The sequence below is a fragment of the Corvus hawaiiensis genome, chromosome 5, assembly GCF_020740725.1.
Source record: "Corvus hawaiiensis isolate bCorHaw1 chromosome 5, bCorHaw1.pri.cur, whole genome shotgun sequence".
Classification (NCBI taxonomy): Eukaryota; Metazoa; Chordata; class Aves; order Passeriformes; family Corvidae; genus Corvus; species Corvus hawaiiensis.
The window spans coordinates 26,324,211-26,340,181 of NC_063217.1; the positions used below are offsets into that span (position 1 = coordinate 26,324,211).

General features: G+C 36.7%; 1 protein-coding gene across 4 annotated transcripts in view; it reads right to left on the bottom strand.

Moving 5' to 3' along the window:
* GABRG1 (gamma-aminobutyric acid type A receptor subunit gamma1) overlaps window positions 1–15,971 on the bottom strand; it is a 63,320-nt gene that overhangs the window by 39,452 nt on the left and 7,897 nt on the right. For 3 of the 4 annotated variants that reach the window (XM_048304215.1, XM_048304212.1, XM_048304214.1), the window contains exon 2: window positions 6,946–7,094. In XM_048304215.1, the coding sequence (XP_048160172.1) occupies window positions 6,946–7,094 (149 nt within the window). Of the gene's footprint in view, window positions 1–6,945; window positions 7,095–7,931; window positions 8,289–15,971 lie in introns of those variants that run through there. The other variant, XM_048304213.1, reaches the window with a different exon arrangement.

Genomic DNA, 15,971 nt, shown 5'->3' on the forward strand with positions numbered 1-15,971 from the left:
ATATGACTTGGCTCTCTTATTTCATATGAATTTTCAGAATTATCAAATTGAATTTCTTAGTTCATAACACAATCCCCACCTGCGCTTTTTGAACAAATATAAGATAGCTAAAAAAAGGTAAAGGAAGAAAAACAAATAAAACAGGAAACCCAAAAACTGTCTTCCAACATAAAAATACAATCCTAAACAGAAAAAAAGTTTGGAAAAATTTTTTTTCATACAACAAACCATGAGGTTTGGGACAGATGTGTTTATCAGCTGTAAGGAATCAATATGAAGTGCCTTCTATCAATTTCTACTGAGAATGTGTAACAAATACAAAATAACTTTTCACAACAGGTTTCGTCAGTTCATGAAGCTATAGCACACCAAGGGATTACTAATGTTCCTTCACCAGCTTGATGAATACACTGGTTCAAACACCAAACTGAAAGCTCCTCTATGAAAGTCATTTAGAAGTTAAACATTACCAAACTTACTTTTCTTTAAAAACAGGGAAAGCACTCTCACTGAGCAGACAAAAGACCAAAAATTTTTAAAAATATATTCCCTTACAGAATATACTCTCTCCTTTGTGCGTTTACAGAAGGACACAAAGTCTAAGAGAGTTTCCCTGAAAGGCCCACCTCAAGTACAGGAGGCTTTGATAGTTCAGTTTTTAACTCTTAACTGGTTTATACAGAAAAAAAAATGCACAAATCAAAGAGGTGAGGATGCATTTTAATTTCATCAATTTACCAAGAATTTTCTTCTAGTTTGTACTGGAGAACCAGAATGTGGACACAAGAGGATGTTATGTCCTAGTACCCAGTGGAATGAAGTGGGATAATAATAATAGAGCTCTGCTGGTCTTTTTATGATATGGCACAATAAAATAAGCATCTCTTTCTATCTGAAGATAAAAAAGGGGGAAGGTACAAACAAAAAAGCATTTTGATTTCATAGGAGATGGACCCTGGGTCATTAGATTTAATTTTTTTATACAGAAAAACTTCAGAGGTTGTCCAAGAACAAAGAGGTTGTTCAAGAACAAACCTAAAATGTTAAGAAGATTTTTCAAATTTCTTAAAACTTGAACAGATGTACAGAAAGAAAGATGGTATCACTGACATCCTTGCAAGCTACAATGACAGGAAACATACATTTCCTAAACATCCCAAGATACGTTCTCCCTGCCAAGCTTACCTGGGAGGAAATTCTCCCTGATTCCAAATCTGGTTAATGATGTGAACATAAGCCTGACAGAAAGAACACTAGTGAGGCTGCACAAAGGATTTTCTTTATGACCAGAGCACAGTCACTTGGTCAGCATCCCCAGCATGCTTCACAGAAAGTTTAAAAAAGATTCTGGAAACCGATTTATTTCCTTGGGGAAAAAATAAATACTTCCTGTCAGTGACACAGTTTTTAATGGGGGCTGCATCAATTTTAAGAAATTCCAACTTGCATCACACAGTACTTCACCTGCCACACGGGCTCTCCTGTGGTGAGCCACATAGTTCATTTTGCCTTTTCCATGCTGCTCTGAGTAAGATTATTAGAGGTATTAAGAGCCAGAGAACAGTTCAAAATTTTGCCTCTGTTGAAATTATTTTAATTGACGTAAATGATCCAGAGAAAGAAACCCAATTCAAGAGGGCTGGAAGAAGCTATTTTGTTACCTGTATGGTACAGAGAAAAGTACTTCTGAATTAGAAGAATCAATTAATACTTCTTGAGTTCTTGAACTAGAATTGATAAGAGTTCATGAAAATGACAAATGCTGGAGGAAAATACCTTCTTGATACTAATTTGACATCCATAAAATTAGTATTGTTCATTTGCTCTTCACAAAGAGCTAATAGTGAAAGATGGTTTGAGAAGATTTTCCTACCATGAATGCTTCCTATTTCACTTTAAAATTTGGTATCAGCCCTGAAAACACTACAAGTAGGAAGAAGACTGTTAAACACATCCTGCATGAAGTGCAGAACAGCAGTGATCTAAACAAGGGGAGAAAGGGCTTGAACACTTTAAATGTTTGCACTGAAGGACAGTTATGACCCAGGCTAGAGTAAAGTAAGAAGGTGAGAGGATAACAGAGTGCATATTCAAGAGGGAGGGAAAGAGAAAGAAGAGCACAAAGGAGCAGCTGACCACAAGGGACTGTTCATCAGCTTCTAATGTAGCTGAAGCACACAGGGAACCTGTTTGGTAAGCCCAATCTAGAGAGATATTCTCACTTTCTAATTTCCTGCTTTGACACCTTCTTTCCACTACACTAAACTTCTTCTAGTTTTAAAAATTTTGAAAAATGTTTATTCCTGATAGACATATCGTAGTGATAAAAATCTACCTCAACCATTGACAAATTATTTTAGTAATTGCCCCTGCCATCCAAAGGGCCTGGTTTTTAGCCTATATTTTTGCAGGTACAATTTTCAGCTTTTGGTATTTGAAGTATCTCTTCTTGGTACACTTAAGAGCTCTTCTGATCAGCTATTCTCATTCTATAAACACCTATCTCCTGACAGAAATAATTATCATTATCGTAAAATTGCAGAACATTGCACTTTTTATTGCCTAATACTGCTCCATTTTCATTACTCCAATCCCTTACTTCAATACATTAACCAAGAGCATGGTAGTACATCTAAATTCACTAACCAGTCCCCACAGTTTACCACAATTCCCTCATTTTCTAATGAAGGTCTAAGTCACATCACCTCTGTTTTTAATTATTACTTATTATGCTCTTTAACTAAGACCACTTTTGTAATTTCATCCAGGCTAATTTTCTTTGAGCATATTTTCTATAACTCCTCATTACTTGCCTAAAGAAGCATCCCCTTTTGGTGATAAAGCAGTTATTCAACAAAGAAATTAGGTGACTACCACATTCAGAAATAACAGAGACCTTCAATTTGTAATAGCTTTTAATGGAATAATACAATTCTCACAACCAGCTATCTAAGATTATTACTTACATGGCTACTTATATTGAAAATTCAACTTCAAGTGTCTGCAGCAGGCTTCCAGGTAACCTCTGAAAAATTTTTTCAAAGTGATTTTGATGAAAGCAGAGCCCTGTTCTCCACAATTTTTGCCCTTTTATTTAAAAGAAATCCATCTTCAGCAAATAATCCTACCCACCACTTTTATTATTTCCATCATTCTCTATGCAATGCACACATCCAATACCTTTATCCTTCCCTGAATATGTGTTTCTACATCTTGCTCTTGTATTTTGATTTTCTTTAATTCTTGGAAAATATTCTTAAACTCAGAATACATCTCTCGCTACCTTTACTTGATATTTTCCTGCTTGTTTTGTTGCCTTGAATAAAACTCAAAACCTTTCCAGTGTTAAAATGATAATATAAAAGCAAGCCTTTAATCCAAAGCTTTCGAGGTGCACAATATGGCGATATGCACATGTGATACAGTATTTCTACAATTTTTATAAGGTTATTAACTAGTATATTGAACAAATATTGTCCAGTTAGAAGAGCAGTTGGCTAGGTAACTTCCCCCAGGTTCTGGCCCACTGGACCCCCCCCCAACCTTTTGGCCCTACACTTTATTTTGTCTACAATGTAAGGTGCAAAACAAAGTGTCCTTGCTAGACTAAAGGCAAGACTGAACAGAATTTCAAGAATGTACTAGTAAGAGTTTGTTAAACTATGGGAGAGGTCAGGAAAAGTACTTGAAATTATAACTATGTATTAACAGTCTACAAAGTTACAAATACATTAAAAATATATAAAAATATGAAAATCTTTAAACATTAGTTTGAGCTTGTTACTTTTCTGCCTATATCATACTTTCATCAATGTTACACTAAGAGCACCTGTTCAACAGAATACCTCCCTAACACCTATTATTGTCTGAGAATTAGCACTTCTATTTGAAAGTCCAGTATTTTCCATGTATCCTTTATATCTCTTAGAACATTCACATTAGTGCACTTGAGAGATGTAATTATTTACCCATGCCCTGCTTATAGGACAAGAACAACTATCTGAATTTCTCTAGGTATCCAATTTTTCTATGTCCATGAGCAATCATCCCTAAATTACGACCATTCTTAAAATTTCCATCAATGATGACTTGTCTTAAACCGCTGCTTGAACACACCCACTAAAGTTGTAGATATGTGATGATTTTTTCCTATTTTTAATTGTATTTTCAGATAGATCAGTTGTGTTTCACCCATACACATATCACTGCTGGAAAAAAATGATCTGTACATTGATAGGATAATATTAATATATCACTGTCCCTAAGATGAGAGAGGTGGAACAATGAGCAGCCAGAATTCTTTCCTTTAAAAATGAAAGTTCAAAAATAATAGCTACGTTGATGCAGGACTGAACCTAAAACAGTGTGGTTATAAAATCATGCATCCAAAAGGTAATGCTACAGTGAGAATAATACTGCTTTATTAGTATATCAACACTCCAAGGTCGTATCTGTAATTAAAGGTATTTATACCGCAGACAGGAGACTTCGTCTGATAACTACTATTATTTCATACTGAGAGAAGAATGTTAGAACCCTTATGCTCCAAACACCACAAGCCCACTACATAAATTGAATTAAAGACTAGCAAGGTTAATAAACTTGGCAAAGGGTAGCAGCTAAGAAATTAATACAACTCATGGATATTTGAATGAGACAAACAGAAAATAACAGACTGGTTTTCCCCTATTACATTTCAGTATTGCCTCCAAAACTTCAATTTTCATTTGGCTCTCCTTTACTATCTCTCTCAACTGACTTCACGTTTAACAATGAAACCCTTATCTCACTCTGAGATGGTGAAATTCTGTGTCTACACCAGGAAGAAAACACAAAATTCTGCTCTGGGATTCAAACCGAAAAAGTCCAAGTTAAAAAAAAAAAAGTTGCTATTTTAAATGAGCTTTGTAATTCAATCATAAGAATGTTCTGTGGGATACTAATGGTTTGAAAGGTAAAGAGAATTCCAGTTCAATAACCTTGTTGTACAAGACCTGACTCTGAAGAAAGGGATCTGACACCAGATTTTTTTTCTGCATATTTGAAGCAGATTAAGATGAATAAACTATAGTCTGATTTTGTTTTTCTGTCAGATATCTGCTGCAGTTCCCAAACAACTGGACAGAATCCAGTGCCTTCACCTGAAGTCAGAAATTTCAGCTTATGTTGTCCAAAATTTCTTCCTTGTGGCGAAATCATACTTAACATTTGCTCTCCTCAAAACCAAGTGAATACTCCCAAATTCATTTATTTCCTTTATTCATTAATCTGGCTGATAACTCATGAACTTTATGTTCTAGTATAGTGGATGGAGGCAGGCCCCAGAATTGGTACAGAACTTTTGAGAAGAGAGAGAGAGACTAGAACTATGTGAGAGAGACTAGAACTAAGTGTCTTCTTTTGCGAACTGATATTTTGAATCCAAAAAGCTGTACATTGAGTTACTCACAAAAAGACAGAGTGTTTTTCCTATCAAGACTCTCTATGTAACCAGAAAAGTAAAGGTAAGAATTACATCAAAATTCTTTCATGCCCATCTAAATGCATTTAACATGACAGAATGAATTCCTCCTCTGTGTTTTCTCCATTTACTTGTAAGTTTTTTGAGGAGAGAAGAGAAAAAGAATTCTTTTCTTTCATCCCCACCTACCAGCTACTCATTAGAAGGAATCCTAGAAGAGACCATTTATTTCCTCATAATCACTTTTCTGTCTGTTGCATGAAACGGGAAAAAAACACAACAGTAATCCTATACAATTGTCACACATTGAGAATTTAAGGAAAATCATGCTGGAGGACTTTTCATGTTGTCTAAATGTTTTTAGAAATTCAATTAAATGAACATGAAGAAAAAGACTTAAACCAAACTTTATGAGATTCACATGTGACCATATTATGACAGGGAGAGAATTACTGCCTTTCAATATCTTCAGGATAACAGTCAAAAATAAAACAGAACTACGAAGTTTGGGAAAGAAAACAATTTGTCAGAAGCTTTCAAAGGAAAATGCACAGTTTGAGATCACATCTTTCTCTTCCCCTGTGTAAATGAAACAGGCCTAGATTGTTGTATTATTTATCATATAAGTAACTTTCAGATTCACATGGCATTCCTTTGATAGGGAATACCAGGTATGTAACAAATACTTATGTCCTCCACCTCTTCCTTCACATTTCAGGAAATAAACTCAGAGAAAATATATTGTTTTCCTTATTTGACCCTGCATGCAAGTGGCAGACAGGAGCTGGCAAGGTTTCATGTATTCATGTTTTCAAAACAAGATTCTTCCAAATATTTACATTCAATAGTTATATGCAAATTGATGCTTTGACTATTGAAAGACAAAATTGCCTTTCTACTAGCTGCAAAGTTTGATCTATAGCAATGCAGTTTTTCTTCCTATATTTCACCAGAAAAGATGGGTCCTAAGTTATATTTTTAGACTCCTAAATTTTTTTTTCAAAATCTTAGCTAAGGAAAGAAGAGAACTGAGTTGAGTTCTATTTTCTCAAAACAGATACAATGCATTTCCCACAGTAAGAATAAAACCTCTAGGAATAATTCTTTAATGAAGTCCTACAGACTCAAGATCAATTTTTGAAATGACCATGGCTAGTTTACATCTACAATTCTTTCTGTCAGAAGATCTTTGTTAAAAAAAACATAATTGCCTTTTAGTGACTTATTATAGATTGCTCACTGTCCCCCAAAACCAATACTTTCCATAAGAAAAAAAAAGATTATAAGTAGAACATGAAGTCTAATCTTGCATAGAACATTATTTTTACTAGTTCCAGAAAACCACTGCATTTTATTGCTCTTACATTTAGCTTGCTATATTGAGTTTTTAAAATTGCAATAAGCAGAGTTTTGTCATCTTTCACAAAATGCACACCATCTCTAGTTCACTTTTGCTATTACACTGAATCCTTTTATGAGCTTACCCCCAATATCTGGCCGAAGCTTATTGTCATATCCTTGAAGCAAGGAGTCCAGTATGTGAGTTACATCGCCACCATGTATCTTTGGTGCAAGGACCCATGTCTTATTCACCATGAGATCTTCATCATCCTCATCATCTGCTTTATCAGCTCTATGTGATGTGATTAAAAAAAAACAAACCACCAAGATTAGAAAAACACAAGACACAATGAAACTGAATACATATAAGTTGGAGAAGAAAGAGATAAAAAATTGAAAACTGTTTAGAGTACTTTGTGAACACCCAAATGCACTTTTCTGGTGCCAAAAGAAAGAAGCAGGCCCTTATTTACAATATATATATATATACACCAACATTTTATTTTATGGTGGTGGAGAGTGTAAGCTAATAAATGTGTTAATAGAGGCATTTACATATCACCCATACAGAAAAACTCAAGCCATGAGTCAAACCCATAAAAGCAGCAGCAGGCATCATCTTACTGTCAGCCTTTTCCTGTTGTAAAACAGAAGTGTAACTCCAAAGCTTTTCCCTACACACATTTCTTTTTCAAATACTATTTCTAAGAGATGCTTAATCTTCACACTAGCATACCTATTGTATGCCACTTGAAAGAGTATCAACAGAATCCCCCCTCCTAGTAGCCTCTGTTCTAACTATGATATAAAAAAATAAGACTTGTACACTTACTAAACTCCATTCACATTTTAAGCCAGCAAACAAACATTACATCCATGTGCTACAACTAAACATTAGCAGAAGCAGTAAGCTGCAGATATACGTCAATTATGTATCTGTATGTATACATGGTATAGTTAACTGAAAGGAATGGTACACCATTTTAAGACCATTTGTTAACTATCTAATATTTTATCAAGAAAAAAATGCACAACGAAATTAATTACACTTTCATTTATTACCTATCTTTTAATTAGATAAGCAGCAATAGATAGTGAATCACTAGATCATTAAAAAAAATTGCAATACCTTGGTTGCATCTGCAAATTCACTCAGATATCACCAAAAGGTCAAAGAATGCCTGGAAGTAGTGTTCTTTCCATTTCAATCAAATGAGTATGGACTTCAGTATTCCTCCAGTGCTAAAAACTGCAATCTGTATTACTCATTCCGTTTATTTCAAGGAAGTTCTATGGGCTTGAGGTCAAGCAAAGTGCATCAGACTGATAGCAGTAACTAAGTCACACAACCTATATCCACAAATGGGCACTGGCTAGCAATTGCAGAAAATATGCAGCCCCTATAAATCAGATCCAATGCTAACACAAGTACAATATTCCAGTAAAAGAAAGGAATTAAATTACCATCCTTGTGCCAATTCGCATTGTATACCAAAACTAAAAATGTTACCGCTTTATTATTAAAAAAAGGATTTAAGGGCTTCTAGGTTACACAGACATATGCTGCCCTCAAAACTAAGGGTGGAATTTTCCGGCAAGTTTACGACAGGAAAGAAGACTACCAGTATGTTCCGTATGAAGAAAGGACAGAAAAAGTCAGGAAAGGACAGAGTAAGAGAAAGCATGCCTGGCTCTTATTGCAGTCCTTTGTGGGAAAGCCTCAAACCAGTCTGTAATAGCAAGGCCTTGCATCACCTCTTGGATAACACTAGCAAGCCTCACTGAAAATCAAAACTGTCATGGCTGTGGAAACTCCTCTGTGGTTTTGGCATGCCTGCTTAATTTGGGAAGCGCAACAGAAACCTTGCCACAGCTCAATAGGTTCCCAGAGGCTGAACAAAAGCACTGTTAGGATATCAGGGCTTTCATACCTAGCTTGCTGCAAACAAGTTGAAAGAGTCTATTATAGCTGAAAGTAATATGCAGTCTAAATACAAGGCTCACTGACAGCTTCCCCATAACAGCCTGAAAAGCTCTTTCATTCTTTTAAATTGAAATGCATCATAAAATCCTTAATCTTTACTGCACTACATAGACATTACAGAAATGTCAGATATTAAATATTTAACATTTCCCATTAGCAGGATCCCACTAATGGGAGCACTAAAACTAGGAAGCTAAGTTTTGTAAATGTACACTCTTTTTCCCTTAAAGCTACCTATTGCCATCTCTTTCATGTTTTGTTGCCACACAGCGATTTTTCTCATATATCTATTTATGGTCTGCTTGCACTTTTTGGCATTTAATTACTTTATAAATTAGCTTACAGTTGCTCAGAGCACAGAGGCGATCCCAGCCTTTTCCCAGAGGCATTAAGATGATGAGTTAAAAGTTAATTTATAAATAGCTCTCTAAGGAAAGAGACATAACCACCACAAAACTGACCTTCTTCTTTGTGTCTTCCATCCCATAAACAGCAGACAGTACAGTGAAATTAAGAGACCTCCTTGCAGATACAGGGCACCTGACTCTCTGGATCAGCCCAGTTATTTGCAGAGAATTTGAAGTGATTGCGACACTATTATGTTCTGCTTTAATGTTTTTTCCACAACTCTTTTAAGAAGAGCAAAGATTTAGCCAAAATGGAAAGTACAAGAGGTCATGCCATCATCACCTAAACCCAATAGGAGTTACAGCCACAACACCTCAACTCACAGTCACTTGAATATCTTGACATTTCAAAGAGTCCTTAATTTTATTTATAGATTCACAGGACAAATCACGTGGGAAAGAGATCATGAGAGGTCTCTCTAGTCCAGCCTCCTGCTCAAATCAGGGCTTGCTCTGAGGTCACAGCAGGTTACTCATGGCTTGGTCAAGTTGGGTTTTGCAGACATCCAAAAATGGAAGCTGCACAACTTCTCTGAACTCCACTTGCCTCTTTTCTGTGATTTACTATATTTAAAAAACTTGAAATTAACAAGAAAAAAATGCAAATACAAACACATTTCAAATTTTCAATTTTCATTTTTTTTTACTTCCGGTCTTATTTAACTGGAGCACCTCTGGTCCTCCTCCAATTTTAAAACTCTGAACTACAAATAGGTATACAATGACAGCTTACAGAAAGCTATTAATGCAATTCCAGGGGGAGAGGGAAAAATTCCATCCCAACATCTGAGTGATTTTCCAGACACTAGTAAATAAATCCATTTAGGAAGATACTTTCATTAGAGGCAACATTTCTTTACTTAGTGTCTGACAAGTCTTGGTTTAAAATGCACATTTCTGATGATTTACATGGAACTCTTTGATTTTATCTAGGAAATATTGTACACTGAAAAAAGTGCCAACCACTAGAAAAGAAATACAATTGACTTCTCTACTAGTACACAAGGCTTACAAGAGCTTGTGACTCACTAACCCATTTGCTAAACCAGCAGAGAAACCAACATGAATCAGATAATAATATAACCAAATGTGGAAGACCTGAATTATTGCTGTTCTACATGGTGAAAACAGCTATTCTTACTCTCGCTATTCCTATCTTGCCAGCCTTTTCAGAGGTGACTGACTGAGATTAACCCATCTCACTACCAGAATACCATCTTTTTAATTCTTCTTTAAAATGTGCCCAACATCACCGTGTGTAATAACGGGTTTCTGAAATGCTGACGGCACCCAGTTGTACAGTTCTGATTCCTAAACTACAGCCACTGATGTACAGCAACCAGACTGTGGTAAGAAGGAATTATGCTGGATGGAAGAAGGAAGTGACCAGAATATATAGGAAATCTTTTGAATGCCCTCCAGTGAAGCAGAGCACACCACCTGCCAACTTGAATTTTCAATCCAGTTGTTTTTGGAGGAGCTGCAAAAAGCTCCCTCAAAAGAGCAGCTAGTCATGTGAAGGCAACAGGACAGGCACAGTGTACATATTCATTTCTAGGAATATGAACTACCAGTATTTTTCATGCTAAACAGATTTTAATTAGTCTGTTTTAAAGATAGAAATTCCTTCAGATGTACACAGCCATCAGGATCAGTTGAGATGGTGCTACCAGGATTTAACCGAGCTTGCTAGACCACGTTCTATAAAGAAACACTCACTTTAGAAAACAAGATGGGTCAAAACTGTTTATCTTTTACCAACTTCCTGTGTATCTCCAGCATTTTCTCCAGGGTTTGGAATGGGATAGAGGGAAAGACAGAAGGCAGAAAACTTCATTCCAAACGAGAAAACAGAATGTTAAATTCAGGTATGCCATTCAATTATTTAACAACAGTTAACTTGGGCTGAGGACCTTTTTACTTCTTTGCCATTAAAATAAATCTAAGAAACCTATGAAGATTAATGTCAATTAACTCCACTTCCACTTTAATGGTAGCACTTTCCCATCTCTTTCACAACCCCAGGAAGAAAGGCAAACTTAATTAAAGAGGAATTCCTTTCCCTTCCAAGTTCATCTAAAGGTTATTTTACTATACACAGAACATAACACTTGATCCTCTCTCCATTTACTGTAAAATATATTTGTTCCAGCAAGGTTCACATTTTTCACAATGTCTGGAGAGACTATGATTTAGAACAAAAATACATCATCAAGCATTAGAAGATTTCTGTTCCATGGCACAGTGCTACTTTATATCTATTACTGCAGGTGCTAATTCTGATTTTAATGATTTTATAAATAAGAAAGAGACCTCACTTCTTAAGACGCTTGCTGTTGTAACACTTCAGCTAGCCTCATAAACTCAACAGTAAGCTGCATGTACACAGCTAACAGCAATTAGGCAAAAAGTGCCCCCATTATGCTCTCTGTCCTTCAACTAATTGGAGACATTACCATGACTAATAAATTCCTGGGCACAAGTGACTAAGGACTAAATAAGTCTTTTCAACATCAGGCAACATGCTCATCTTCAGACATTAATATCATAGGGTTTTGTTCTCCTTTAAATATGAGAAAAATTGGTCAGGTGAGATTTGAGTGGCAATTAGCATCTGTCAAGTTATGTAATGGACTGGAAAAAAAATTAATATAGTGAAAGTGTTCTGACTGCTATTTACATCATGCATGTCAAAGTACTACACATAGAAGTACATGTATAGCATAAGTGGGAGTATTTAAACAAGGGTAAGTATCAATTTAGCTGTCCATTCCTAGGTTCCTATTCCCATCCAACACACAAAAGGATATCCAGTCTTCCAAGCTGGGTTGATTTATGGGGAACCCGTAAACCTCTGGAAAAGTAGAGACTTGGCAGGGAACCTGAGTTATCTCTGCTGATGCTTCAAGTCTGTGCAGAAGCAACTCAATCAAGCCCTTGGTATCTGTAAGGTTTAGACAATCTGCACTGTCTATTTGGAGATAGTGATCCTTCCGTACAAGGAATACTCTGATGATTATTTAATAAACAAATAAGGAGGAAAGTCAGTGTTTCAGATCATTTCTATGCTGAAAGAGCTAAAACGAATACACTTTTTTCCTTGTTGCCTTACATATGTGAATGAAAACAGTAAGACTAGTTGTGTTACTTCATTTAGCTGAGAATCTTCAGTTTCTTCAGGAGTTTTACCAATACAGGGGTAGGGCAGTGACACAGTGACGCTTACCTAAATGATGAAACATGCAGCAAGACAGTTGTTATTCACTGGCTTTGCTCCAGCGTCCTTTGTCTAAAAATAATACAATTTAACCTTTATTTTCCATTACTTAAAAAAAAAGAAAAAAAAATACCAAACCAAACTATTTCTCTCAACTTTCAGAAAAAGTGGTAATGTTCCTTGAAGTGTAAACATGACAGATTACTTTGTTAGCAGCAATACAGCTTCACAGGTTTGTCAAGATAGTGCATTTAACCAGACTAGCCTTCATAAAAAATCAGTCAAAACAGATAAGGTTCCCAGAGAAGTTTTCCAACAGATCATCTAACCAGACACTAGCTTGCTCTAGAACACCAAGCATTATATGCTTGTGTGTGGTAAAGAAGTATATTTCACGGCCCCATCTATGAGACGTCAGAGCTCATCTGACCTAGCCAAATTCCACACATGAAAAAAGACCTAAAGCACTACCGAAAACCTAAACACGGTCACCGACACCCCAGTGTCCAGAATCAGACATTTGTACAGAGGTTGGTGATAATTCTAGTTCAGAAGATAAAAATGTAAGTACTTAGACATGTGTCATGTGAATGACCAAGGCATAGGACCAGGTATAGACAAAAATCTCAACTCTAGCAGGATGGTAAATTTAAGAAATGCCTGAAACAGAGCAAAATTCCTTAAATAGGGATAAAAATGCAACTTCAACATGGAAGGAATGAGTAATCACTCCCATGTCAGCAATTTAAATTACATATTTGCATATTTTCTTGAATCTTCTTAAGATAAAACATGGACCTCAGACAGACTTGCAATATCCTTAGAAGCTGAGAAATTATTGGGACTCCTGCATGTATGCAAATACTACTTTCTAGTAGCAAAAATAAGCAGGACCACATAGTCATGATTGCTGAATAGAAGTCAATTCCATTTTTCTACATAAGACTTTCCTGAAAGCTCACTATCACTGCTAGCTTTCAGTAGTGAATGGTTCAAACATCTCTCAAGATTTATCTTTCAGATCTGATGGTTGACTTCATACTCATCAGTTCTATTACATTTCTGTGGAAGTGAACTCTCTTTCCCATTTCTCATCACCATCTTCACTGATATGTTTTATGTGTCGCAGATAATTTCTTGAAAAATAAATGTAACTGCAGGCAAAAAATACAGCTACTGAAAATATGTCTCCAAAAAGCATTACTTACTCCTCTTAATCCTGTGGGATATAGAGTCACTGCTGTTGTATTCCTTCTTCTTTATCTTTCCTAAACTGGTTTAGACATTCTCTTGACAAGAATCTCTTTCCCCCCCCTTTCCATTCCATGTCTGATGTTTTCATCAATTTCCCACCCCCTCTGCCTTGCCAGACTTGGGTATATTCTTTTGTGTGTCAAAATGTATTTCTCTCTCCCACTGAAGTATGTTTTACTTATTCCCTGTATCTTTTTTCCAGTACACCTACCACATACTGTTAGGTTGATTCTTCTGCATACACATATTGCCTTGTGCTCTTTGTCTTTTTCGTATTTGTCTGGCTATATATAATAGAATATTTATATAAATGTGGATTTTTAACATTAAGAACAACAGGTATTATTAAAGCTATCTTCCAGAAGAACAATTTTGTTCTGAGATCCACACAAATTGCTCTTCTCCAAGTCAATTTTCACATAATGCTGCATACTGTTTGAAATTACACTGGTCAAATGTTATTAATTCAAACGGATTCTACAGATCTCACAAAAATATCATAAAGACTCAAAGCATTGCAGATACTCTTTATCCATCAGTCTTCTCACATAATACAAAGTTTATCTTCTCTCCTTGAAAGCTCATCCAAACACTGATATGGTCAGACCAGTATAACTGCTGCCTCTACTCCTATCAAGCTGCAGTCCAGAAATCAATTGACAATTTTTCTCATATGTGTCTAACCAAGTACAGGTAATTCTCTGCACCACTTCAGAGCTGCTGGATTCTCAAACATATTCAGCTTGATTAGTATAGCAGTCTTACTTTGACCATCTCTTTACCTCCATATGTCATGACAAAAATATTCTTCCCTGTTTTGTAGACCTGATGGAGACAACTACCTGTTTCTACAATCCCCTTTTTTGTACTACAATAGAGAGCAAGGACTTTGCACAAGTAACGAAACAAAACAAAAAATACAAGTTGATTTCTGCAATTTTCCAGAGAAATTATCAGTTTCCACATAAAACTTAGAAGGGATCTTGGGAAGATTACTTCTAGTCAAAGAAGGGCTGATACCAAGTTCAGACCAGGGTGCTTGCCTAATCCAGCTGGATTAAAAATTCCATGGACAGACATCCCAAAACCTCACTGGACATCTTGTTACGCTGTTTAATTATCTTCCTAGTGATTTTTTTCTTTATATCTAGTTGAGATTTCCCTGTGGAAATTCATCACCATTGTTTCTCATTCTCTTACCATCCACCACTAGGACGTGCCTACCTCCGCTTTCTTGATCACCTCCCTGTAAGTGCTGGGACTGAGGCTGGATCCCCCAAAAGTCATTTTTTCTCCAGTCAGATCAGCCCTTGCCTCCTAGGGCAGGTGGTCCTCCTTGACCAGCTTGGTAGCCATCTACTGAGTTCCCTCCAGTTTAAACCCCAAACTGGATGCAGTATCTACATGCGGTTTCACAAGTGTTGAGCAGAGGGAGACAATCGCTTTCCTCAACTTCCTGAATCTGTACCTGATCCCACAGCCCAGGACACTGCTGGACCTCACTGCTGCCAAGGTGCCATGCTCTCCAGGTCCTTTTGGAAGAGCTGCTCCCCAGCCACTAGCTCCAGTCCTGCTGAGGGGGACTTTCCACTCAGGTGCAGGACTTCAGCACTCATCCTTGATGAATTCTATAATGATCCTGTCAACCCATTACTGCAACCTCTCCTGCTCTGTCTGAACAGCAGACATATGAATCTTGGTAAAAAACAGTATTTCAAGATGGAAAAAAAACTGTCTTCAAGAAAAATTATGCTAATATCGTTATTCCTGATGCTTTGAGCAGTTCTTGTTGCACCCCAGACAAAGGAGGAAATAGGATACACTTCTCACTTCTCTTTCCTTGCAGCAATTATTTCACTTCCTCATTACAAACTTGCAGAACATGTTGTATAATCTCTTTTTGTAGAATCACAGACTCATTTACTTTGGAAAAGATGTCTGAGATCATCGAGTCCAACCTTTGATCACCACCTTGTCAACCAGACCACGTCACCAAGTGTCACAGAACTGTTTCTTGAACACCTCCAGGGATGGTGACTCCACCACCTCCCTGCGCAGCCCCTTCCAATGCTTCACAACCCTTTCTGGGAACAAATTCATCCTGATGTCTAACCTGAACCTCCCCTGCCACAGTCTGAGGCCACAAGTCCTCTTGTCCTGTCTAGCTTCCTGAGAGTACAGGTCAACCCCCACCTTTACAATCCCCTTTCAGGCAGTTGTAGAGAGTGATAAGGTCACCCCTGAGCCTCCTTTTCTCTAGGCTAAACATCCCGAGCTCACTCAGCTGCTCCTCATAGGACTTAACCT